The sequence below is a fragment of the Ctenocephalides felis genome, unplaced genomic scaffold (genome assembly GCF_003426905.1).
Source record: "Ctenocephalides felis isolate EL2017-DRISC unplaced genomic scaffold, ASM342690v1 CF-g0.4_SCAFFOLD_00845, whole genome shotgun sequence".
In the NCBI taxonomy this organism is placed as follows: domain Eukaryota; kingdom Metazoa; phylum Arthropoda; class Insecta; order Siphonaptera; family Pulicidae; genus Ctenocephalides; species Ctenocephalides felis.
The window spans coordinates 54,765,696-54,793,550 of record NW_020536999.1 but is presented as its reverse complement, the minus strand read 5'-3'; the positions used below and the strand labels follow the sequence as shown (position 1 = coordinate 54,793,550).

The 27,855-nt window shown below is 29.9% G+C and overlaps 1 protein-coding gene across 1 annotated transcript; it reads right to left on the bottom strand.

Annotated features, from left to right (window-relative positions):
• Positions 1 to 1,469: 1,469 nt before the first annotated feature.
• Positions 1,470 to 27,855, bottom strand: LOC113364214 (protein alan shepard-like; the record flags this gene model as incomplete). Its single annotated transcript, XM_026606701.1, is given in 9 exon segments — positions 1,470 to 1,615; positions 1,888 to 2,064; positions 2,134 to 2,328; positions 2,405 to 2,545; positions 4,624 to 4,818; positions 7,072 to 7,193; positions 8,619 to 8,677; positions 12,609 to 12,820; positions 27,579 to 27,855. Coding segments are annotated over 9 exon segments (1,430 nt in total), but the record flags the coding sequence as incomplete, so codon positions are not given.

The window sequence follows — 27,855 nt, the reverse complement described above, 5'->3', positions numbered from 1 at the left end:
TAGGACTTTTAGACATGAAATATGGATGCTCTAAAAACATATTATATCCTATTTGCAAATTCTTTTTATATATGTAAATATAAATATATATTTTTGTGTATTTATTACATGTAAAATTAAGAACTGAAAATAGTATATAAACATGCTTTGTTCATCACAAGGTTATACAGGGACACGCACTGTGTGTTATAAAATCAAGAAAATGAAAAACATTTGTGTATGTGACCCTCACTATAAAATATTGTATTGAACATAATGAAGGAATGCAAAATTATTAATAATAAAGCATTTTTTCAATTTTTCAATATTTCAACATAAATATGTCTATTCATATATTAGTTTTAATCGTGCATTTATCATTCAATAAACGTTTTTTTAATGATATCCCAACAATTATGTATCATTTTTCAAAGGTTTGTGATACTTTTAAATATGAGTTTTTTTCGAAATAATTGAAAATAATGCGATATAGTAACAAAAAATTAAAATTGTAAATTATGCACACATATTCAGATCAAACTATCACAAAGTTTCATGTTTTACTAAGTGGGGACCTGATTTTTATTTGATAAAAATTTCGAGTAAGAACAAATTGCAAATAATACAATTTTAATTGTGTTTGAGCAATTGTGTGAAGCAGATTTGAAAATGTTACAGTTTGTATCTATTAGATATTATTTTATTTTAAACCCAATTCTTTCAACTAAAAATTTATAAAATAGCTTATCGTTTTAAATGACTTTCTAAAATCAGGAACAGATTCCTGTTGAATGTTAATGTTATATAAAAGAGTTTTTCTGTTTTAGTTTTCATATTATGTACATTTGTACATATGTATATTTATATGCAGATGCATATATTCGAGTTTTATAGCGCATATATAAATTTGAATATTTTATGACTATTTCTGTGAGTAAATAAATATTTAATAAAACATAAATTAATAAATTTGTATATGTAATGGTCAAATAAATAAAATAGTTTAATATAAATAAAAAAAATACTGATATGTCTCTATTATTTGTCATAAACTTCAATAAATAAATTAATCTATAAGACTTTATACAAACTTCTTACCCAAAGTAGAATGTCATAATACGCACTTAACACGGAGCTAATATATATATGACAGACCGTAAGTTAAAAAGTATAAAAATTTAATTCAATCTTAAATCTTTAAAAAAAAAATCATGTGTCGAATGAAAAATATGTTGCATGAATGTGTGTTTTAGGTACCATGTTGATTTTGTGTCAGAGAAACATTGTGTGACTATTTTTTATTTCTTAAGAATTACTCACTTCTTCATTTTAAACCTCACAAATAATTCATATTCTTAGTTCTAAAAAATCACGCTTTTTGTCTCCAGGAACACAGTCATGTATCAGTCAAATGAGTAGAATTTGATCAATTTGTGAAGTTTAAGTATATTCAAGAAACTTAGTAATAAGTTTCATTTCATACGACTTACCTAAAGAAGAAAAAGGTTTTATTTTGGTTAACATATGAATAAGATTCTTCCGGGGACGATGCGGCTGGTGCTTCTGCATCTTGAATTGGCATTATAATGGAAGTGCTACCAGGATGGTAGTACTGAAATGGGTGAGGGCTGATGTACTGAAAAACAAATATTTAGTATTTAACACTCATATTATAAAACAGCGAAACAATGATAAGGTTTGGTAAGATTTTGGCACAAATTTTTATTGTTGCTAAGTTCAAATATCTTTGATTTCATATTCACAAGAAAATTAGGCATGATCAATCTTCATCTGAAATTCACATTTAAATGAAACCTCATAAAAATACTGAGTAATAAATAATTGTAAACTTCAATAGTTGATCTGATAAGGTTTGAAATCAAGTAATTTAAAAATTGGTTTACATACCGATCCGCCAGTCCCAAGTTGAAGAGCCGAGACATGAGTTGTTAATTGTGGTAAAACAGCTGAATATTGCATCGGACCTCCAACGGCATCTGGTCCCATTACCATGGAGATTCCACGTCCAGGAGCTCCAACACCTCCCTCTTTATATTGCAAATGGGGCATTGGCACATACTGCTCCTAGTGTGTGTATATTTTAATGCCGAAATCGACTTTTGTTATTCTTAATAATCTGAATATAGTTCTTACCTCAATTGATTGCATCGCAGGTTGCATGACGTATTGCGGTAACCATTGTGGCAGACTATAAGCTCCTACTGGATTGCCCTGGCCGGGTTGGCCGTATCTGTTGAATGGAAGCATTGCCGAACCATTTTGTGCCAGAGCAGGTTCGTAGCCTACTGCCATTCCTGGCTGAGACAAAAACTCGGGATGTGATGTATACTGAAAATTTAAATATACAAATGCAAGAAAGAAACATTTTTAAAGTTGTAAAATGGGAACTAAATGGAAGACTCACGCTAACATCAGGAACGTCTGTCCTCCACATTTGGCTTCTTGGATCAGGACTTTTATACATATTCTTTTTCTTGTTACCGCCGTCTGCAAATTTGACTAACAATGGATCTTTAGCACCTTGCAATTGAATTCCGTTGAAGGCCTGGCAATATAAAAAACATTAAAGGTTTAAGTGGAACTTATTCATTTAGAGTCGTTAATAATCGAAACTCAAAATCTCTACGAATGATTCACAAAAATTACTCGATAGAAAATGCATACATTCTACATGACCAAAAAAGGGATACATCGAAGAGCTAAACTAATGGACTGGTGTTGACAATATACATTTAAACCGTAATATTTATTAACAAAAAAGTTTATGTTTTCGCCAGAAAATCCAATTTACTAATTTCATGTATTCTCGGAGCTTTAAGTTATTCTGAATCGTTTGACATCGAAATTGGAAAAAGTATGTGCAAGTATTGGACATTTTCTCTACATTTTTTGAACAACTGCTGCACCGGTTTTAAAAATTTAGAAGCCATTTGATGAAGCTCATTAAGAACTCCCCATTAATGTCTGATGTTTTGCGAGTCGATTGGCCAAGCTGTTTCTTGAGAATCTGCAGAAATATGTAGACGTTTTAGCAAAAATGCTAAACTGCATTTTGAAAATTAGGAATAGTGGTGATCAGCTTCTGGTAAAGATCGGGGATCCGTTTATCACAAATTAACGAATCAGGCTTTTCAGTTTTTTTTACAATGTTAATGATAGAGTTCATGATCTTAACGATTATTCAATAACATGATAGGCCTACAACAGTTGAACAGCCGAGTGTGAAGAAACATTATTATAAAATACTAATATTAACACATATCGGCAAAATCATCCAACTTAAAGGGGTAGCCTGATTTAGAGGTTTGAAAAAATCTCTTTTTTGAGGAATTTTAGGGAAGGAAATAAATATTTAATTGAAACGAAACTTTCAGGTTTCATTGTTATATATTTCAACGTTCTTCTAAAATTGTTTCATTAAAATATATGTCATAATATGCCGGGTACAAGAATTTTGCCGATGGGCAACGAGCGTGCACCTAGGTGTTATTTGGCGGATAAGATGCAGGTCACAAATTCTATCCGCAACAAAAAAATCAAAACAAATATATATTTTCAATAGTACAGATTCTAGTTGAATTCAAAAAAATCTAGAAAATAAATGAGAAATTCACCAATTTTTCACCATGTTTTCTAATATAGGGCTCGCCCGTAGGTAAGCGGTTAAGAGCGACGGGACCTGAATCAGAGGTCCCGGGTTCGATACACACTTTGAGCAGCCTGTTGTCAGGCAGCAGTGACAATGATTTTCACTTTGAAATATAGATAGCAATATGTTTCCAAGTAAAAATAGCCCTCACCCGGCATTGCTGCACCAATAAAAAGTCAGCCCTATTAGATTAATTCTAATAACAAAATCATTAAATATGGATGGATTAACCATTGGGTTACCATCTAAAAAATATGAAGTAAGGAGAAGTTTCAGCCCAACAGCTCATAGGACGTAAAGTTCTAATTGCTGTTAAAAAAATATGCCACGAAAAAAAAAAGTTTTCTGATACAAAATTTCACTTTAGATTGTTTAAAAAGTGGGTTAATTATAACTTTTTTTAAGTTTTTGTAGGTTCAACTCGAATAGAATTTAATACTAAATGCAATAAATTTTGTCTCGTTTCAATATGATGTTTAGTTTTTTTCCCATCTTTTCCGACATATTAGAAAGAATCGAAAAAATTAAAAACCAAGAAATCGCGCGTCGAAGTTTTCGTTCTGCTCGTATACTACATGCTGGACGCTTACTCACTATTTCTTCTGTAACTCCGAATATAATTTGAATCTGTTTCTGAAATTTTATAGTCCAGTCATTATAGTAAGTTCACCTCGGAATTCAGATACCCAGCTGTAAGTCTGTAAATACTCTATGACACCCTAAAAGTTGTCTCAAAACCTACATAAATGTTAGAGGGTGTACATACCATAAATACAGTATTTACAGACTTACAGCTGGGTATCTCGAATTCCGAAATTCTTACCTAATTTAAGCTTAAATGACTGGACTATTAGTGTTATATTATTGGCTAGTTTTGGAAGATATTTTTGCAAAAAAGCAGACTTCCCCCATTAAGGCAAAATGCTTTCAACCTAGTTTATAATATTTTAGTGTTTGATTTATAATAAACTCACGCTGATGATCATCTCGCATTTCTCCTTGCTCTCCATCCTCGCAAATCCGACCCCCTTGGATTGTCCTTGGGTGTCTCTAAGAATTCGGGTGCTTATCACTTGTCCATATTTATTAAGCATGCTATCGACATCGGTCTCCTTGTAGTTGACAGGCAAATTCGCAATGTAGAGATTGGTCGGATCTTGTTCTTGTTGCTGATAGTAGCACATATTCGAAACATACGCAAATATATATAAAAGCACTTCAGTAAGGATTCATATTAATAGTTAGTTAGTATAAGATAGATCAAGAAACTCGTTAGGAGCTGTTCATTATATATCTACCAATTACATTAAAAAAATATTAATATATGAGCCTTGTTTAAAAATCGTATTATAATAATAAATTAAGGCGCCCAATAGTATTTGAAAATTTACTTGCTAAATTTGTCTTAATCGGTAGACAAAGCATTAAAACGAAGCACAGGTTTCCTAAATAAGGTAACCATATTTTTTTAGTTATGTTAATCCGGGGTGGAGTGAGAGAGGGGGTAGTGCCTTGATGACGAATATAATTTAAAATAACAAATACTATTTAAAAATAGAAAAAAAATCAGTTTGTTTTATTAATCGCATTTTTAAGTAAGAATTACTGACGTCTAAGAACTTTATTATTCGGTTAAGTGTTATACTAAATCTTATATTTTTCGATTTATTTTATCCATGCTTTGAAGTCTTAATAACTTAGTAAAAATTAGCAGTCAAAAAGTTCATTTTCATAAATTCTGCTAATTTTTGGAAAACTAAAAATGATAGTTGAGAGGCTAGTTCCGCCTTTGGAATGTTGCATTCAGCAATTTTCTAGTTTTCACATAAGCACACTTTTATTATCAAGTAATTGCAACAATTCATTTCAAGCCTATACTTTTCAAATACCTAGATCAATCAGGGATAAAAGATCTAAATCCGGGACAAATATTGCTTTTAGAAAAACCCGGGGGAAAAAACCTCGAGGAAAAATTCGGGACTGTCCCAGCGTATCTGGGACATATGGTCACCTTATTTTGAAGCACTTAATTGGTTTCAGAAATCAATATATTTTTTTACATTATTGAAAGGTAAAAATGAAGAACTTTTTTATGTTTTAACACACTTTCATTACACACAAATATGTCGTCGTCTGATCGAGACAAAGCTATTATGATATATTTATGAATAAAAAATTAAATTTAGTTTAACATTTAATTCTTATATTCTTTGCATGTATCCAAAATTAGTGAAAGAATAATGTCTTGTAAAAATACATTATATTTAGATTGCAATGCATTATAGTTTATATATTGGAATTAACGAAATAAAAAAGATTTAAACTAAATATTGCATTTTTTATGCTTAAAATTACTATTGTTCTATTAGTTTGCCCACTATTAATCAAGACATTAATTATACCATGCAAAATTATTTTGAACTGTTAGTTTTTAGTTATAGTTATGAATGATCTTATTTGTAAATTAGTACAATTTAAATTTAATTGAAAAAAAAATCTTCAAGCAATATTTACATATCCTTCAATTTTTTCCAGTACTATTATTTATTTATAATATTAATATTTAGTAGTAATTAATCAATGAACCAGTCCATCGCAAATATGATTTTAATACTAGTTTTTTATGAATTTGTCCAAGTATACCAAAAAATTCGTGGTTTCTTATTGCAATGTATCATACACTAATCGCATTTGTTATTATGATGATATTTGTTAATAAATATTATAAGTTGTCATTTTTAAGCAAAAATGAAAAGGAATATGAATGGTGTTATTAAAATTATTGAAAAATAACTTTTGTATAAAAATATTCTACATACATATAAATATATATGCAAGTAATCCTGTATAAAAAGACAAAGTATTTGTAATATGTATATATTTTTTGGCTTTTGTTTTAATTGTTTTGCGAGAAACACTTTAAAAAAATCTTCGACCATAAGTAACTTTTCCCCTTAGAAAGCATACCAATTTATATTATTAATCATAGGGAATTCATAAAAACCTAAAAAAACGGAAATAAAGTTTTCCTGAAGATGTAATTTGTCATAGTTCCAATATGGTGAAACTACTGTAACTCAAGCTTTCATTTGATTTATGAGTTTTAGGTTCGGAATATAATAGACTATATATAATTTTCTTCGAATTAATTATTTTAATAACACCATTTATTATTTTATATTTGAAAGGATTAATTATATAAACTTCAACAAAAGGAGCACCATTACACACTATAAAATATTTCATTTGATATGAAAAATTGAAATGGTCATGTGTTGAATTGAAGATAATGTGTTTGCAATGCCCTTTTAGATCAAGTTTTGTATAACAATGCATATATATATATATATATATATATATATATATATATATATGGTTATTTTTATTTTGTGATGATAGTACAGTACTTGCATGCAACGTACAGTGGCTCTAGGCAGCAGCCAGATACCCACTTTGGCCATCTGCGCCTGAATTCCTTTGGCTTGCAGGCCCTTTACGGCATTTTCGGCAGATTGAGGTAACTCAAAGTCCACGAAGCCGTAACCTTAAATCATAAATACCATATAAACATTTGTCTCATATTAGTTTTCATATTTATTCGATATCTAATTTCATCGCACTACATGTAAATGATAAACTTTTGATATATGATTTACCACATACACTATCAAAAACAAATCTTCTCATTGTCTAACATTTATTATTACAAGAGTATAATAATAATTTTAAAAATTTAATTACTCTTGTGCGGTCTAATATACTAACATCAAGAACATTTCCAGCACCAAATACATAGGCTAGAGCAAATTATATTTTTGAAATTATGGTACATAATAAAATATAGAGTTTCAATTGGTGCAAAAAGTTATGAAAAACGCTTGTTGTTTGGAATTTAAATCAACTTCTTATTTATAATACTAACAGACAACAACTACTGTAGAACGTTGCACTAGTTCTATTGTCTTTTTAGACTTATAGTCTAAATATGAACCTATTTTTTTAATTTCTTAGTCCAAACTTAACCACTACATTTAATAGAAATTGGGTATGACCATTCAATGTCAGTTAACAACTGACTGATATGATAGTCCAGAGTCCGTAAAAATCTCCATTGTGCTCATTAATTTTTATCACTGATTTGAATAAAAGAGGAATTAAGCTATTAGTGAACAAATTGTCATAAACGGTCTGATTAATAAATTTGATTAATATAATTCCAGAGCAAAATTTAATCCACAACCGTATATTCAAAAAGTAAAACATTGGTAGTGATACAGAACTATCAGTTGCAAAATTTGGATGATTTGCCAAAACAATATATAATATTTTTGTTAAAAGTATGTATTTCTATTTATTGTGCTCGTTATGTGGATTAATCCTTGTTAATGTACTTGCTAAATAAAGTTTTGATTTATGTACAGAAGCATACATTACTAGAATGATATTATTCAGAAATAATTTCGTTACAAGATTCGCCAGCAATTGATCTAGAGAGAATATGCTTATACAATTCTAATAAAAATACAGGAAAGTTGAGCGTTTGGCAATTAAATTTTTAGTTTACTTATGATCGATTACTTTTCGATAAATCTAAATTTAAGATATAAATCTCTATTAACTTTAAAAATAATATTTGGTTGAAGAATTGAAAACTGAAATAATTACAAGGATGTACCAAACTAAAAAATAATAAAAATCATATGAACTGAACAAAATGTAAACGATCTATATACCATATCAACAGCCCCTATAATAATTACATGTACTCTAGAGTAAACAGGAATAACGTACGATTGAATGTGCATAACAAAAATAAATTTAAAAAAATAAACTTCCGACAAGTAGCAATATTTGTATACATAACATAAAATGCAATCATATAAACGAATCGATAATAATAAATAAATATAAAAAATAAAGTGAATGATCGCATTCCCTGCATGCGCATTCCACAAATACCAAATCATACCTTTACATTTATTAGTATTTTTGTCCAGGATAGCCTTTGTGGATGTGATCGTGCCATATCTGCAAAAATAAAAATATTAAATTATTTATATTATTTAGCTTATTTTCACTAAGAAGAAATAATTACATTCATAAAGATAAACATGTCAAAAAATAAATTCGCATCAGAGGTATGAAAAATAAATAGCAATAACAAGCATTGAGTCCTTTCATAATCATGAACAAACTTGGATAACTACCACTTCATTTTCTAGAAAACTTTTATTCAGTAATCAGAAGTCAAGACAGATTTCAAGGCAATTTGGCAAATTACTGATGAATTATAAAAAGAAAACTTAATAGTAGATCACATAATTGAAACTCAATAGTCATTTAAGGTAAAAAGATTTCTTCTTCAGATTCGTCTTCAGCGATAAAAACTACAGTGGAAAACATATGCCGCTCATCCAATGCAGTCAACTTTTTTTATTTAGTGGACCCGCGTTATTATATAACTATATTTGCTAAAGAATTATTTTTCTAACAACGATTCATCAAGATTTCTGTGAAATAAATTTCTCGTCGACGTGTTGGCATTTGACCAATGCGAAAATGCATCTTCCGCGATAGTTTTGCCTTTAACTGTAATTATTATATATTACAAAAGCATCCGGTGCCATAGATACAGAGAAAGCTGATGAGAACAAATACAAGAGAAGAAATTGCATCTACAAGATTCTCATGATGGAAAATGTCAATATTTTAGAAATAAAAATGCTAATCTGGTATTATATTCTATAAAATAAAAAATGAATAAATTAAACATATTTTTTCTAATATTTTTACATATTTTTTTATCAGTTACAACTGCTAAATAACATCTAGTAACATTAGATAAGAATTAGAAATAAAATATAATACAAAATAAAAGACAGTAATTCCATTAATATGATATCCATATGATTTTGTGTTGATGATAATTTAATATAAAATAAAAAGCAAATAATGATAATATTAAAATTAATTAATTAATAATAAATACAAATTATGTATAATAGAAATAATATTAGAAAAACAATAAAGTACAATAAAAACAATAAATCACAGATAATAATAAATATAACAAAAGAACAATATTAAAAATATTAAACTAACAAAATAATAATTATAGTAATGATAGTAGAATAATTTTTTTTTAAAAAAAAACATTAATAATAATAATAATAATAATGAAAGAATAAATAAATAAAGTTATGAGCTTTTATTTTAATGAGTAAGATCATTAGGTATTTTTTGGTTATTCCTGATAAATAAATGTATTAGATAGATCGTATGTTTAATATATTATTATTAAATATTAATTATTATAATTTGTGTATGTTTCTTAGTTTAAAATAATAAAAAACAACAAATTCAACTCATCAGATTTTAAATATTTTTCATGGCATAATTGCATGTATCTCGGGTTTCTCATCTAAATCTTGATGTTTTCAAGACTTATCCAATAGACCTTTGCTTCATGTGGCCTATGTAGTTTTAATGTTACTATTTGTAATTCAATAGTAAGTAACTAGAAATCTACACAAGCACTATGAAACAAAGTGCTATTTGATTATTATTTACTCAGTCAAGTAAAGTTTTGTAACCCACGAAAAATATTCAAAAACTTTTGTTTGCATTTGCACTTCACGCCAAAACATTGACGCGTGGACAGAAAGTGCAAGAAGCTATTTTTCTCAAAACAAGAGTATTGTCTCATATTTTACCACATGATTTATGTTTTCAGATGAAATTTTTAAAATAAACTGAATTTCAAACACAGGACAATAAGACCCGGCGAACGTACTCAGTAATATCTGTAAAAGGTGAAGGGTTTTAGCTTTTACTCTGATTACTTACGAAAACAGATCAAAGAATTCACCAGTAAAAAGAAGAGATTTATTGCAAAACCTTCTTTCCCATTCTGAGCATTGCCTTCCCTTTAACTAAAGGAATAGTTCCCTTTGAGGACCAAGCGATTTATATATGAACTGTCTTTTTAAAAATTAGCATCTCGGTATGTCTTGTATTATATGTAATTTTCTCCGTTCTGGACAAAATGGCTTTTATAATTGGTCTCTTACTAACCGCGGTTTTCAAACTGTGGGGTGTACTAGTTACCAAATACTTTTAAAATGATTACAAAAAATAAACAAAAACTAATTAGTTTTCATGCATGTTTTTACATATTATTGCATATTAATTTGTAGTCTGATAATATCAGTTGAGTTGATTGTTGAAAAGAGTAAGAAGTCGCAACATTTTTTTGATTAGAGCAGGGGCGTTCTGTGCAAAAAAGGTTGGGAACAACTGCCTTAGTAAATATGTCACTTTAGTCCCTACCCCTACTAAATTAAAAGACTATGTTATTGGTAGTCACTAAATCCAACAAGAGTTTGAGAATTATGGTAATATCACTGAATAAATAAATACCAATAAAAAATAAAACACCAAGCCATTTTGTCCGTACTCGCCCTACGTGAAATGCATACTATAATAATTATTAGAATTATTTCAAATACCAAAAATAAATATATTTAGATAAAACCAGTGGCGTAACTATAAGGTGGCGTGGGTGGCAAAATGCCACGGGCCCCCGGCCTAAGGGGGCCCCGGCCCAAAAGGACGCATGCTTAGAAATATTTTTACATTCTATTCTAATACTTTATTTTACTTGAAAAGTATGTTTTCGTAAGAATCAGGGGCGAAACTACCGTCGTATCAGCCGTATCAAATATGCGGGGCCCCCGAACCAGGGGGCCCCCAATGTCCGTAACAAACATTAATAATATAAAAAAATCATGAAAAACGAATTAATCATGAAAACTTTGTTCAACCAAATTTAATGTCGTTAAAAAAGTACGCGAGGAATGTAAGATTATTATTTTAAAGAGTTTTATTTTGTCCAGGCCACGGGGGCCCCAAATACGCGTAAAAAAGTACGCTAGTAATGTAAGATTATTATTTTAAAGAGTTTTATTTTATCCAGGCCACGCAAGCCCCAAATACGCGTAAAAATTAGTAAAATCTAACAAATTTTGGTTTTATTTCACTAATAACAAAAGTTAGAATAAACATGAAAATTTTCTTATAAATAAATTTAATTTCGAAAAAAAAACATGAGCGTGTAAGAATGTACGAATGTAAGAACTTTTAAAGTGTTGTGATTTTTTTTAATATTTTCTTTAATATTATTTATGAAGCTCTATAATGAAAACTAACTTTTTATTAAGTTTTGAAAGTACTATGGCTCGTTCATTAAATTTTGATGATGTCATAGACACTTTTGCAGAACAGAAAGCACGAAGAAAAGATTTTAATAAATACCTTATTGAAATTAAATTGTTGTTTTTATTTCATTCCAAATTTATGCATATTTTAAATAGGGTTCTTCACCAAAAAGGGCCAGCGAGTATATGACGAAAATGAAGTTTTCAAAAAGTATTAAAAAGGATTTGATTGTTGAGAAAACACGTGAAAAATTGATTGTTAATGTTAGGTTATGTAATAATTATTTTTAACCCCAAAGTAGTAATTTTAAGTTTAAACACAAAAATTTTATGTTTGATTTTCAAAACAAAGTAGTAATTGCACTTTTAAATTATTAATTTTGACTTATAATTATTTTTATTTTTATGTTTTCTTGTACTTATACATTTTAATTTTTTTTTTTAAATTTTTGTATACATACATTTTAAATAATTTCTTAATTTAAAACCATAAAATATGAATAAGTCGAAGTAGATTTACTCATTTTTAATACAATTCATTACATATATATATATATATATATATATATATATATATATATATATATATAATTTAAATCAACACGTTGAAAAATTTCGAGTTTTTTTAAATTAAATTAAAACCACTTGATTTTACTGATGGGGGGGGGGCCATAAAAAAAAATTGCCACGGGCCCCGGGTGGCCTAGTTACGCCACTGGATAAAACTATTTATTTTTACTCACTGCGTGCACAGGTTCACCAGGTCCTTATCGCTGGTATTCTGTGCCAGTCCTCTTATATACAAATTAGTCTTAGAAAGCGTTTCTTGTGGCTGTGAGGCCCCTAAATTGTTACTCAGGCTTGTGCTGAGAGTCCCGCTCTGGCTGCCCGTGTTCGATGAGCTGCTCGAATTCGTGTTACTAGGCGACGCGGCCGTGGGCACACGTTGCCCGAACTGAAACAAAAGAAAATCGTTTAATTACACACAAGATGATTAATAATTACCATTTAATTAATTATTGTTCATGAATTCTTGATAAAGCGGAATATACAAATATAATAATGATTTTTTACTACGATATGTTTGAAACAAACATTTGGGTTGGCATATATTTGTTCCAAGTCACTTATCATTTTCTTGCAAGGATTGGTTGTTTCTTACTACAATGCGTTGCCACATAAACAAAAGTGAAAATCGTATCAATGACACAGATCAACAAGAATCTTCAATGTTCAAATTTTTAATTTGTTCAGATTGGTATATATATTTTTGCAAACCAATAATATGAATTTGAATATATCATATTCTAATATTGTCTAGGATCTTTTTTATTTTTTTTAGGTGGTGTTGGAAACAAAAGAATGAAAGAAATAGTCTGAAGTTATTAAGGGGCACACCTAGTGTGACAACCTAAGAAAATGTCATATTTTGGGAATTAAAAATTCCCAAATTTGAAATTTTGAGGAGGCATTTATACATGTTTTGAGAATACACAGTAAATTTTTTAAATAAAATATTAAATATTTTTGAAATGACAAGTGAGATCCGGCGCCGCAAAAAAAAGAAGTCCTCGATTGCTGGAGTGATTGCAGCCTTCTCCGTTGATAAAACATTTAAAAAAAAATTCTCGTTAAACCAGCAGTTTCCAACCTGTGGGGCGCGCCCTTTCAGGGAAGCGCCAGGCTGTTCTAAGGAGGGCGCGTACACCTATTTCCAGAACACTTTTATAGAAAATAACCCGAAATTTTCAAAATAATATTAAAAAATTATCAAAAAATAAATAATTTTTAGGCATATTTTTTACAAAGTGTTGCATATTTTAACATAGCATAACATAACATAACATTGTAGTCTGATAATGTCAGTTAAGTATTTATAAACTTAATTTGTTGAAAAAATTAAGAAAGCACAACAAAATTTTTTATTGGAACTGGGGGGCGCGGTGCCAAAAAGGGTGGAAACCGCTGCGTTAAAGAAACATATTGTCTCTACGATCACCCTCGGGCAAACAAAAAGAATCAAAAATTGACAAAATGGCGGCATGTTTTAAAAAAAAACAATTTTTGATCAGATCAAAAAAGTGGAGGGTCATCCTATGAAGAACTATATAAAGGAGATGCAAAAAAAAATTGATAGTGATCGGATCATTTGTCTCCGAGTAATCTCTCCAGCAAATTCAAAAAATGCTGTTTCGAAAAAAAACGCGTTTAAATATAAAATGATCCTTATACTATATACTATATATGTACTACATTCTATATAAATGGCTGTAACTCAAACTATTTAAGATATCGATTTAAAATTTTAGTATGTTATTTTTAAAAGTATAAGCCTATCGAAATATAGAAAAATTCAAAATTCGATTTATTGAAAATTTCACAGTAGGTGTGTGCCCCTTATTGAGGAAAATATTATAAAACACGTAAGAAAAAAAAACTCTACTGAATAAAATTGTGAAACCTAAGAACTTAAGAACTTAATTGGAGCCCAATTACAAAAAGATTCTTCACTGCACGATCTATTCTCAAATCCCTATTTTTTCCTAGAAAGATGGGAAAAATAAGAATGCAGATGTCTCTGCAATAATGACTTAGAGGGAAAAAAGAAATAAAGGGAATTGAAGTGTGAAAAGCATATTGTAAACAAGGGGTAGAAGAAATGGGAAACATTTTAATCTCATCCTATAGAACCGCCTTTAAGCAGAGCACTAATAAAATTCTTTGTATAATAATTAAAAGCATCGCTGCAATTTTACATTTTTATCGTGTATAAAATATTCTCTCCCAAAAGAGAGATAATAGAGCATAGAATGTTTAACGTTTTATAGATAATAAATAATGTAATAATATAATATATAATATTAATTACGAAAATCACAGATGTATATATTTGCAGATATATTAAGGTTGGCAACTAAGTAAGTGCGGTTTTTGTTTTAGATGGTTTGGATTTTCTGACGTAGTACAAATGTAAAATAGTAATCAAGTAGTAGGCAATAGTAGTAGTAGTACAACTTTGGTTATTGGATAGTAGTAGGCAATTCAGCTGCCAATTACCAAAAAAAAATTTTGATCTATAACGAAGTTTTAGTTCGGCGTTCGACTAAAGATGAAAAATCAAATAGACTTCTTTTTTCATATTTTGTTTTTTTTATTTCTGCATCTTAAGTTCATAAAAAGTTACGAGGTGTTTATGGTGACGAAGCCTTAAAACAACGGCAGTGTCGTAATAGGTTTGCCAAATTTTGATCTGGTGATTTTCCACTCAAAGATAAAAACGCTCTGGTCGTCCAGTTGATTACAAAGGAACTGTCTACTTTTACTCTTACCACTCAATGAGCTGATCAACTCTGATGTCTACATTGAACAACTAATGAAATTAAACAACTCGGTTGAAAAAAGCGGTATGATTTGACAAACCGAAGCTGTGATTTATAACATTATTGACATCAACATATCTTTGGTCACTGGGAAAAAATAATTGGAGCCTGGCTTGGATATTTTGCCACATCTACCATATAGTAATCTTAAACTTTCACCTTTTGATTACATTTTTTTTTCGATAGGAAATATTGATCAACTCCTTGAATGTTAGACAACTCAACTATTATAAGGTGACCATATTTTTTGCATAAAATCCGGGACGGATTGTAATGTATGTGAGAGCGGGAGGGAGGGGGGTTGATGAGGTAAAAATTTATATGAACATTTTTTCAGTTCAAATTTTCTAGTTGAAATATATTTAGAAAAATATTGGCCATCAAAACATTTTAAAAAAAACCGGGACAATCCGGGACAAAACACCTAAAACCGGGACAAGTATTGCTTTTAGAAAAAGTCGGGACGCAAGGCGGAAAATCGGGACTGTCGCGGCCAATCCGGGGCGTATGGTCACCTTACTATTATGAAGATTTCAAATTGTGCCTGATTCAGTTTTTTGCTTATAAAAACCGTACATTCTATGAAACTGGGATATGATGCTGCTTGAAAGATGAGAAAAAGACATTGATCAAAATAGACAATGCATTTCAGCATACAATTATTTAATTCCATGAAAAAATGTCTTGTCTTTTTTAGCAAAATTCCGCATCAACTTAGTTGCCAACCTGATAGAGCATCTGGCGCTCTTACGATATGACCGCTATTCTATATCATAAATTGTAACTTGAACATTTTTTTTGAAATTAATCATGCAACATTTCTAAATATTCGATTTTCACTCGAATTTTGTCTTATTAGAGATGTACATTTACAGTACATTTTATCACAATAAAATTATAGAAGTATATTGTTTATGACTATCCAGCAATATAATCTTCAAGCCGAGTTACTTTTACTCCTTTTTCTAAACGGATTTATTATTTTATAATAAAGACTTTTTCACAAGTGCCGCCATTTATTCCGCACCGTTTTCTTGCAATAAATCAAGCTCAAGCTCATAAATTCTTATTTCATTCTAGCATGTCCAGCGCTAGCGTATCTATTACAAAGAAAAAATCATTAAGACAAACGTGACAACAGTTAACAGATTATTTTGCTACTCGACAATAACGCCGAGAGGAAATTGAGAAACTGCTCCAGAGGTAGTCAACCTATGACTGGATAAATGGTAATTGGAAATATTATATAAAGAATAAAGGAGTGACACCCATTGTGCACTATACAGCATTGTGAATTTCAATCGTACTTGAATAAAATTAGTGGTTTAGATAGTCTTTCAATTCCAAGAAAATTATGGTATAGAAGTAGATTTTTCACCACTGTCATAGATTACGTTCCATATGTTCTTTGCAACATAATTTATTAATAGGCATATAGGCGTACAAGTACTTATTCAAAATGTTCCTGTTACATCTTGCGTAATTATCGTGAGTCACTTAGTCATAACTCAGTGCATAATTTTAATTCGATAAGATGATTGTAATATCTATCATATAGAAAATTATGACACACGTGTTAGTATTCATGAATCATAGCTACTATTTTATGCAATATAATGAAATTCTAAAATTCACAATTGTACTTTATAAAATTGATGACAAATTGATGATTTTCTGAATTGTTCCAAGTTGCCAGGAAAGCAACTAAGACGTTTGCACTTTTGTTTTGTATCTAAATAAACGTTTGCTTTTTGTACCTAAATTAAATTTACTAATACATTTCTTTATACTTCAACGTTTTACTAGCCAACAAAATAAAAATTAGCAAGATATTAAAAGTTTTTGTTCACCACATAATTTACAACAGTCCTCGGTAGACATCTAGTCTAAATATAATATATTTAGTTAAATGTCACATGATATAGAAAAAAATAGCCAGTGCTACTTGTTCTTAAAATAATTTTAAAAGTATTCTACCAAACTAATTTCTTAAAACGATTTTATTCTGCGATATGCAAAACAATGAGTAGACATTATTAACAATGTGCATGAAAAAGAAAATATTTTGATTATATATTGGTAGATACACCCAGCGGTAAATCTACCACCAAAACAGTTATATTATAACATTTTATCATTTATTTTATGACAAACTTAATTTTACTACGTCTTGGCTATAATAATTAATCATATATTTGAAGACGACACGATATTGTCTCTGTAAGCAACGTAAAATAAACGGTATAAATTGAACAGTTTTGTAAAATTATAATTATACTATTTACAAAGGATATTACTAGGTTGACAACTAAGTTACTAAGGTTAACGACTTACAGCCTCAGATTTCTTTTAATAAATCTTTAAAAATCGGCCGTGTCAAAATTGGTTTGACAAATTTTATTCTGGTGATTTTTCAAAGGTGAAACACGTCGTCCAGTTGGAGTTTATTGAAACGGAATTGTCTACTTTGAACTGATATCACCAATCAATTTTGATGTCAACATTAAACAACTAACGAAATTGAGTATAAATAATGTAGTTGCAAAATAGTGGCATGAATTGTCAAATCGAAACGGCGATTTATTGCCATCACATATCTTTGTTCACTCGACAAAAAATATTGAATCTTTGCTGGGATGTTTTGCCAAATCCACCATATAGTCCTGACCTTACACTCTCTCTTCGAAATTAAAAACAATCAATAATGAGCCGGCGTCCAACTGAACCTCATTCAGTTTTTTGCTAAAACAAACCAGAAGTTTTTTGAAAATTGGGATAATGTCAGTGTAATAATGAAGTCAGTGATCAAAATGGGCAAGGCAAGGAAATTTCAGAATAAAGTTATTTAGTTCCATGACAAAATGTCTTCGACTTTGTAAAACAATCTGCTTTTTCTTAGTTGCCAAAATAATAATAATATCGGATGCCGCCGTATTAATATGTACGTATTTATTTTTATAGATTGCAGAATGAAAATAAAATAAAAAAAAAATAAAAAAATTCTGCAATTCGCGAGTGAAAGGGTTAATACTAATTAGCTATTTATGTGCAGAAACATTATTATTTAGGAATGAGTACGCGAAAAAGATTTATAATATAATTATAATTTCTCAATATCGTGATATGTAAAAATGAGTTTGTAGTATTCATCACTTACCAGATCCTTCATGAATATAATATTTAGATATATATATTGATAAAATTAAATATAAATTATATATCTTTAAAAATAGCTTTCCGTTTAAAACCACTCTCATTATCAATTAATAAAAATCAAATGCAATATTTATATTAAATTGCCTGATCGCAATAAAATAAGTTCTTAAGGTAAGAATCTTAAGCTTTCAACAATGTTATTGGCTGATCATAATATTAAGTCCGATTATAATAAATCATTTTTTTCTCTATCTATTGCAAAATGCCAAATTGTTTATTCCTTTCGTATCTAATTCAGAACTCTCATACATTATTGAAGGCTTATATTTTTCTTATCCAATTCAATTTCGCATCTTGGTAATGGTTGAAGGAATTCACTTCAGTAGTATATCTACTACCTAGTGAAGTAATATTGAAATCGATACGGTCGTTCATGGACTTATAACTTCCTACGACTAAAACTCCCTGCCGGCATCAAACGGGATATATCCGCTACAAATTAAATTGCAAATTACTCGGTACTAGCAACAGGCTAAATGCTTTTGAAAAACAATCAGGAAAGATTATTTTGTTCTTGGGTTAAGGAAAGTTGATATCAACATTAAAGCAGAAACCTTTGAACTATAGTTAGTAAACACTATAGTTTCTATATAATATCTGTATTTTTAATCTGAGGCATGAAAATGGGTAAGGAACATATAAATTTAATTTAAAATTTATAAAAACAAAAAATATGATAATATAAAAATCATGCAGACGCGAAATGCGATGGAAATGCGAGTATATATTCTGAGTTATTATTAGTGTATACCATTTTTAATTTCAACGCCGGCTGAAATTGCATACATTACAGATCTTTAATTCGTAGTACAAACTGAAATATCTTGTTTTATATTCATACTTTGAAATTGCATTCATGAAAATTAAGCAAAAAACTCAATCTTGCAATAAAATTACATATAGGGTAGAGCGGGGCAAGTAAAGTAAAAAAAATTTTAATAAATTTGAAAGTAAAGGAAAAAAGATGTATAACCATCCATCACCTCGAATCTTACGACGTTGATATCAGGAGATAAAAGTCAATATTTGAAAATCCATAGCAAAAGTATTTTCGTTGTTAATTTTTTTTGGTTATGAGTACTGTTATTTAGTTTACTAGACCTTAACAATTAACGGACTTCAAAAGTAAGTATATAAAATAAAATATGACAGTTTGTACTACGTATTAAACATAAGTAATTTTTCCACCTAGTTTTCTTAAATTATTTAGGAAATTAGATAAACATGATTCAAAGCACTGTGGCTCCAATAAAACTTTATTCAATCAATCATGTTAATTTACCTAATACTTCATATTATTAAATCTTTTAGTTTTTTTAAGGGCGTAAACATTCACCATCATGTAAACGTAAACACATAAATCTATGAAGCTCGTCCGTTAAGTGTTAGTATAATTTTTAACTGTAAGTTAAGAATAATTATTTTATAAGATGTGTTGTTAATTTTAAGTTAGATTCAACAGTTTTCTTATATAAACTCTATAAAAGCTTACACGAGGATGGGGTAAGAAAGACCAACTGAACCTTTACTCTGGCAAAGGTGTAAACAATATTAAATACTAAATAAAAATAAAAATGTAAATTAAGTTGAAAAAATAATTTTACAAGAGGTAAATTAAATAGTTATTCCAACTCTGCTGATTAATAATTCTGATGAAATACTAGATCAAGGTTATATACAGCGTTCTCTGTGAAAACTTCACCCATCAAGTTTATATTTTGCATCGGTTGAATGATGTAGCTATTATTTCGTAAAATCGCTTTAAAATTAAAAATAATACATTGGACCAGTTTGTTCCCTGGGCGTCTCATTTTACCCAGATATGAGATAAAAAGTACCAGGTGACAAATTTTTGAAAAATAGTACAAAACATTCCTACAATATAAGATAGTTGTTGGCTTGATATGTGTTATTTGTTGTGATATAATTGGTTTGGCTTTATATTAATATAATTGCTCTAATTCAAATTGTTTTTTTGTGCCCCGCTCTACCCTAGATCATCGTAATGAAAATGGAACAACCCTGTTTTTTACACGAAATCACTAATAAATAAATAATATAGCAAAATTAATATGGTCCTATACCGATTATTATAAAATGCATGATAATAAAATAAAATGTATACATTTTATAGATGTACACAAAATGTTCACACAAATCACAACCATTTATTTCTCGAGATGATTTTGACATAAAACAATTAAAAAATGAAATTCTATATTCTATATACCTTGGAGGAATTGGAAGCCAAAATATAATTTTAATACACTCAACAAAAACAATCTGTTGTGTATATGATTTCAAATATACTCTATTAGCTAAGAATTGAGTATCTTCCTCGACAATTACAAATCCTTAAACTTGTTAAAAACTGCTTTATTTTAAGAACGAAAGTACATCCTGATCTGAATGTCATTTAGAATAACATAATTTGATATAATAAATTGATTAAATGTATCAAAATAATGCCCGTGCAAAAAATAATTAATCTATTTATAATATTAAATAAAAATAAGTTTAACAATTTCATAGAAAAACTTTTATACAACACATTATTATGGTAACCAATTTGATCGTCCTGGTTTAGTATGTCATTAACTATGTGAATATCGTGTGTGTATCATGTTTCATTGCCATGCACTCGACTCGACTCACATGCGACACACGCCCACATGGTATCATCGGAGATGTGATTATATTGAAACGAAATGCTCTCTATCGACAGATTTATCATTTTCCGAACTGAATATCTGTATGCATATACAGAGTACATCATATATAAAAGAGATAATCGAGTACATGTTACATAAATTTCGATCAGCAGATGTAACTCGCACATGAGAACATTTAAAATACACAGTTGATATTCTTCACCTTAGCTTCTAAATGGGACAAAAAGAAATTCTATTTTAATACCAAAAAAAACTTTTGAAAAACGACATATTTATAACAGTAAAATTCATGCCACTTTCATTATATTTAGGGAGGCTGGATACGGTTGTGCCAGCGTACGATAGTGACTGTCGTCATAATAGCTACACTATACTAATTTTGAGTAGGGTCTAAAGGGAGAAAGGTGAAGAATGATTGTTCGAACAAGTTCCCATTATTGATTTCATCAACACTTTATTAACACTCAACACTTCAACATTCAACATATTAACAGTCAACACCTTATTAACATAATCCGTAGACCACATTACTTAGAAACAGTCAAAAGTAAGTTTTCATGTTCGAATTCTTTTAATAATAGCTGTTAATTGTATACAGATAGATCACTTTGCATGTTATTTTGCTGAACATTAGTAGTTATTTACCAGCATTTTTTTTGCTTAGATAATTTGTGACATGTATTTCTCGTCCTTTTCAGGTGACAATTAAACAGATAAAAAAATCTAACGTAACTAAGACAAAATAAGAAAGAGAAAGAAAAAGAAAAATTGAATGCAAGAAAAAAAAATCCCATAGAACTCTTGTTAACTTTGTTTAAAAGAATATATTCTGTTAAGCATTGTTATATTTTTTTATGTTTTGTTTATGTTGTGCTGTGTTTCATATTATTGTTATTAACGACAATAAAAGTCGTTATAAACCATTTTGGTATATATAGCTATTATTTTTTTAATATATTTTTATGCCTGTCATAACCGTCCCTCAGATGTAGAAGGTTATGACACTCGCCCTTTTTTGATATAATTTGATTTGATCAGCATTTTCGACGGCATTCGAGTCGAAAGGATTAACAAAATTATTGCTGATATACAAAAGTGGCACAACCGTACCACCCGGTCTCCCCCACTAATAAAATAATTCCAAATTAATTTATTATTTATTAGAATATTTCTATTTGTCAAAAAGACTACACTAGACAACGATTCCACGTGCCAATTGACTACATAATGTGTACTACTTATAAATGACTAATGACTAAATGACTAACTAAATGAATAATTGTATTGAATAGTAAAATGAGTATACAATAAAATCTAGAGATAATAAGCGTTATTATAATGCATTAATGTTACCTAGATAATAAAATAGTTATTCAAAAGTTGCATGACATAGAGCACGTTGAATTAATAAATTTATTTTTAGCCCATTTCTCAATTGTCTCCAGACAATTTTTTTAAAGTTTTTTTTAAGTTCGTAGATACCTTACAAAATTTACTCGTTGGGGATTTTGATAACTTCTCATGGTGACAAAGTTGATAGTATGAATCGTACAAAATATTATAAGTCTGTAAGAAGTGATTCAATTATAAAAATCACTATTACAGATATTGTATTAATATAATTTATTACACAGAGCTTATAAGCGAACACACAGAGTGGGCGAAAAAAGGACTCTACTGAGCACAATCCTGAGAAGAAAAGGATACTGGATCGGACCAGTTCTGCAAAAAGAATGCCTCCTGTACCACATCGTCGAGGGTAAAATAGAAGGACAAAGGAATGGAAAGAAGAAGAATGCAAATGATTGACAACTTACGCGAGCAGAGAAAATACAGGGAACTGAAGGCAGTAGCGCAGGAACAAGAAGCATGGAACCAGAAGATCAAAAAGAAAAATACATGAAAAAAAAGGGGGGGGGAGGTAATAGTGGTAATGGGAATGATAGAAATGAATGATAAGAAATCATTTGCGATGGCTCTTACACGATGGACCTGTCTTCGGGCACACTACCATTTATTTTCGTTATTATCAACTTCCCGTAGGGAGATGTGCTGATTAGTTTTTGGCAAAGGCAGGTCCAGCAGTTACGGAGATAAAGAGCAAAGAGTGCAGAAAATAGAAATCGAGTTTTTGAGAGAACGGAGCATCCGGTTTGAATGATCTAAAGAACATTCAATTTGTAATGATTCGGAGAAGTGGTTTTTAGTTTTTAGTAAAGGCAGGCCTAACCATTTCGGAGATACAGAGCTTAATGTGCAAAAAATGGCAGTTTTTGAGAGAACTAAACGATTTGAATGGTTCAAAGAACTTTCTGCTTGTTTTAACAAAATAATTGATTTTGGAAAAAAAAATTGTTTCTGACTGAAGTTCTAATGAACTTTAAACAAATATGTTTACCTTTGCAATTCAGTTTATATAATTCTTATAAATATTAGACAATGTTACAATATTTATAATAATCTTTTTAAAAACATTCAATATTTCTCGAACATTTTGTTACTGTACGGGAAGTTCCAGCAATTTGCCTTAAGGCACGATGCCATACACCCCACTAGTTATTATTATTATTACATAGCTTATAGGGCTCTTAAGTTCTGTTCGCTGTTCGAATAAGTTATATTGATTCCGAAAACAAAAAAGTTTAATAATATTCAATTTTTCGTCTCAAAATTTATTTATGAGTTGTCAATGGCATGTTCACATTATAATGGACCGGCAACAAATTTTCGCATAACAAATTATTTCTGAAAGCCGATCCTAACAAGTAAGTCAATGACACCGAACGCATCATTGTAAGATATTCGATGAGGTTATTTATTGAAAGCGTACAATGGTCTCGAGGTGTATTCTAATACAGGGCTTCTTAAAGTGAGGGTCGCGATCCCCAGGGGGGTCGCGATACTACTAAAAAGGGGAAGCAAAGGTCTGATACTTTTCAATCATTATAAACAAAATTTTAAAATTAGTATTATTAGGTCGATTATTTTCACGATAATTTATGGCTTCTCAAGCTATGCTATTTGGCCAATATGTTTGATAAAATCAATGATATGAATTTATCAATGCATGGAGTCTGCGTTAATATGTTTATGTTAAAAAATAAACTTGAGGCCTTTGTTAAAATAATTCTTATATGGAAAAACAGTAGAAAGTGGATCGCTCGAAATGTTTCCATTTACTGACGAATATATAATTGTAACAATATTTCAAAAAAATATACTCCTATAACAAAAATTATAGTTAATCATTTGAAGAATATGGAAGTTTACATGCATAGGTATTTTCCCAATGATATCGATACACAACAATGGATTTGCAATCCATTTTCAATTGAAATGGAAGAAATTAATTTTTCAAACTTAAAAGCACAAGAAGAATTTACCGAATTAACAAGTGATACTACCTTGCGACTCAGATTTTTTCAAGTGTCTGTGCATGAATTTTGGATTGAAATCAAATCAGAATATTCCCTACTATCGGAAATGGCAATAAACAAATTACTGCCATTTTATGCAACATATTTATGTGAATCAGCCTCATTTATTACGATCTGCACTAACTTAAATTGAGCCTAGATTTAATTATTTGTAAAAATAAACAATCACATTCATCACATTAATATTGTTTGATGTTTATAATAGGTTTTCATTAAAAAAATGTTACAAAATTTTATTTTTTCTATTGAATATATATATATATATATATATAGTTTTATGTCATAATTTCCAATTATATATAACATGAATGGGTACATATTCTTCAATCCTTATTTTATTTACATTGTAAAATAATGCGATAACGGTTAATATATATTTTATTATTTGGAGGAGGGGGTCGTTTAAAATTTCTTAAGCTTGAAAGGGGGTCGCTATATAAAAAAGTTTAAGAAGCCCTGTTCTAGTACACTAGCCAGTGGCCGCTAGCCGCTAGCCGCGATCTAAGCGTGTATGCAAGTAGGTTGATTTGCCGTGCATTTCGCAGTTGATCGTCCTCTAGCTGGCGGCGACCGTTACGCGCTCAAGGTCAGTCGCGTCAATTCACCTTGTACGATCGAATTGCGGCTCCGGTTTCGGAAGCAATGGATACTACCGCGGCTATGGATTACACTTTCTGATTTAAATTCCAGCATTTCCATATTTAAATTCATTCATTAAATGCCATTGTATTTAATAATTAGATAGACCAATCCGTATTTGAAAATATTTAAAATTCATTAAAATCAAGAAATTAATTGTTTGAAATTTGACATCATATTTAAGAACGTTTCTTGATTGTGAAAATGTATAACAAATCATAAAATTAAAATGAATAAATGTTCCAATTTTCTTATTTTTGTCTTTCATAAATTAAATAAAGTCATTGAAGAAGAATCCAAGTTTTGGCATATTCATATTAGAAACGTAAATTAGTTTATATCTTCAAACTCATTTTTGTAAATGTATATTAGTTTATGTTTTTGAATTTTTTTTTTTTCAATGCTACAGTTTTATTTGTTGTCCATTTCAAGACAGATGTAAAAATTACTAATAATTACTAATAATTACTAATAATGATAATGATTGATTTGACTTAAATTGATATTTAAGTAATATGTTGTTTTTTTTTAATTAAATGTTTTTACGATCAAGAAGCTCCGAGCTTCCTTCTGACCTTCTCTATAAAACTATAACTATTACTATCATAAGATTTCATAAGACTGCACAATTTCATAAGTGTGTGTGTCAAAGTTGAAAAGCCATACTACTGGATGAACTTTCAGAATTTATGTTTAATAATTCTCATATATCTACAAAATTATTGAATGTCTTCTTTTTTGTAAAGACAGTTTGTAATTTAATACAAAGAATATAGGAAACTAGTTGCTATTGGTATTTTGCCTTAAGGCAAGTTACATGAACTTCCCGATATATGTAAATAATCGACTTAATCAATAAAAAATAAATTAATTTATGAGCGATTAAAAGTATTCTGAGTTTATTCTACATTCGAAAACAAACGAACACGTTAACTCGGAGTCAAATCAACAATTTTTACAATTGAGCCAGTTTCCGTAGGACTTTAATGGTTTACTGTGTTCATCAAGACCAATTTCTCTATCGTTATACCAAGTAAATCGTCTAATTTTAATTTTAACACACGTCTAAAAAACTACTCATTTTCTCAAACTTTGATGAATTTTCAAAATTAAACTACATGTCGTAAGGCCGTAATGTTTCAGTAAGTTCTATAAGACCATGATATATATTGCCAAAAAAAGTTCCATAAAAATCAGCTTAATTTTTTTTTCAACAGTTAATTACAAGAGAACGGTTCGGTAGATTTTCACTTAAAACTATCAGTATCATACCCAACTAATATCTTTCGAACAGTTTTTGATTTTCTAAAATCGATTCGGTAGTTTGAGCTTAAATGTCGACGATAAGTTTACTACTTTTTTCGAAACGGCTTGGCAGATCGTAGGGCAAAACTGATAAATGATAGTCCTCATCGAGATACATAAATCGAATGGCTTTTAAATTTTTGAAATCGGTCCAGCCGTTTTTGAGAAAACGTCGATGTACGGCAAAAAATCTGTTCACATATAGACACACACACATACACACACACGTTTCCAAATTTGGTCTCATTCGATTCAGAATGGCTTGAAAAGTCGAGAAAACATAAAATTAGCTAATCGGATTTTTTTATGAAAACATAAACATCTCCTTCGGGAAGTTAAAATATTTTATAATTAAATCCTTTGTGACTCCTGATGTTTGACTCGTTGTCAGTTGTTTTAAACCGTGATGAGTGTCTCTAGATACAATGCCAAATTACGCACTAAATAATTTATCACTGTTGTGTTATGTTTTTATATATGAAAAATATTTCTCATCAATTACAGATTTATAATTGTAACAATATCAAAAATATGACTTAAAATATTTAAAACCCAATTGCTTATCCTTGTCTAAAAAATAAAAAAAAACTTGCAAAATTAATAGATTGAACAAACTTAAAATAGCAATCAAATTGCATTGAAATATTATAAGCTATCTAAGCTATCTTATAATCTAAACATCTTTTTTTTTAAATATGTTACATGAAAAGAGAAAAATAAGTCAGCATAGAAGAAAAAATAATAACTTAAAATTCACTCCCTGAAGTGAAGAAGTCTAGTGTTTCATTTGAGATAGTCATAAAATAACACACAAACTTTGCCATTATCGGGTTTTTCGAAATAGAATGGTCGCCAAATCGCATAAAATCAAATGGACGGTTGTTCAGCTTAGGAGCTGAAGGCAAGCGCAGAAAGCAAATACAAAAATGCTTTTAAAAAATATATCTCAGTAGATTACAACAATTTGCCTAAGCCACATTTGGATACAAACTTAATTGTGACTTACAAAAATCAATTATGTATGCCATTAAAAACAAAGTATGTATTTCTGAACGTCTACTTACCGGCGTTTGTCCAGTGTAAGGTGCGGCGTAATGGTGCGGCATAGCGGCGGTGTATCGGTATGGCTGCGGTGGAGCGGCTGTAGCTGCGGGAGCAGCAGCTGCTGCCGCATAAGGAGGCGGCGGTTGCGGCGTCCACGGCGCGGCGCCGGTGCGGTACGGAGCGCCCGTTGCGGCGGTCGCCATTGCGGCGGCGGCGGCGGCTGTTGGACCGCGACCGCCTCCTTTTAGAGCGGACGCGCCGCCCGGACTCGCTGCGTAAGCTGCCCGAGGTGTGTTA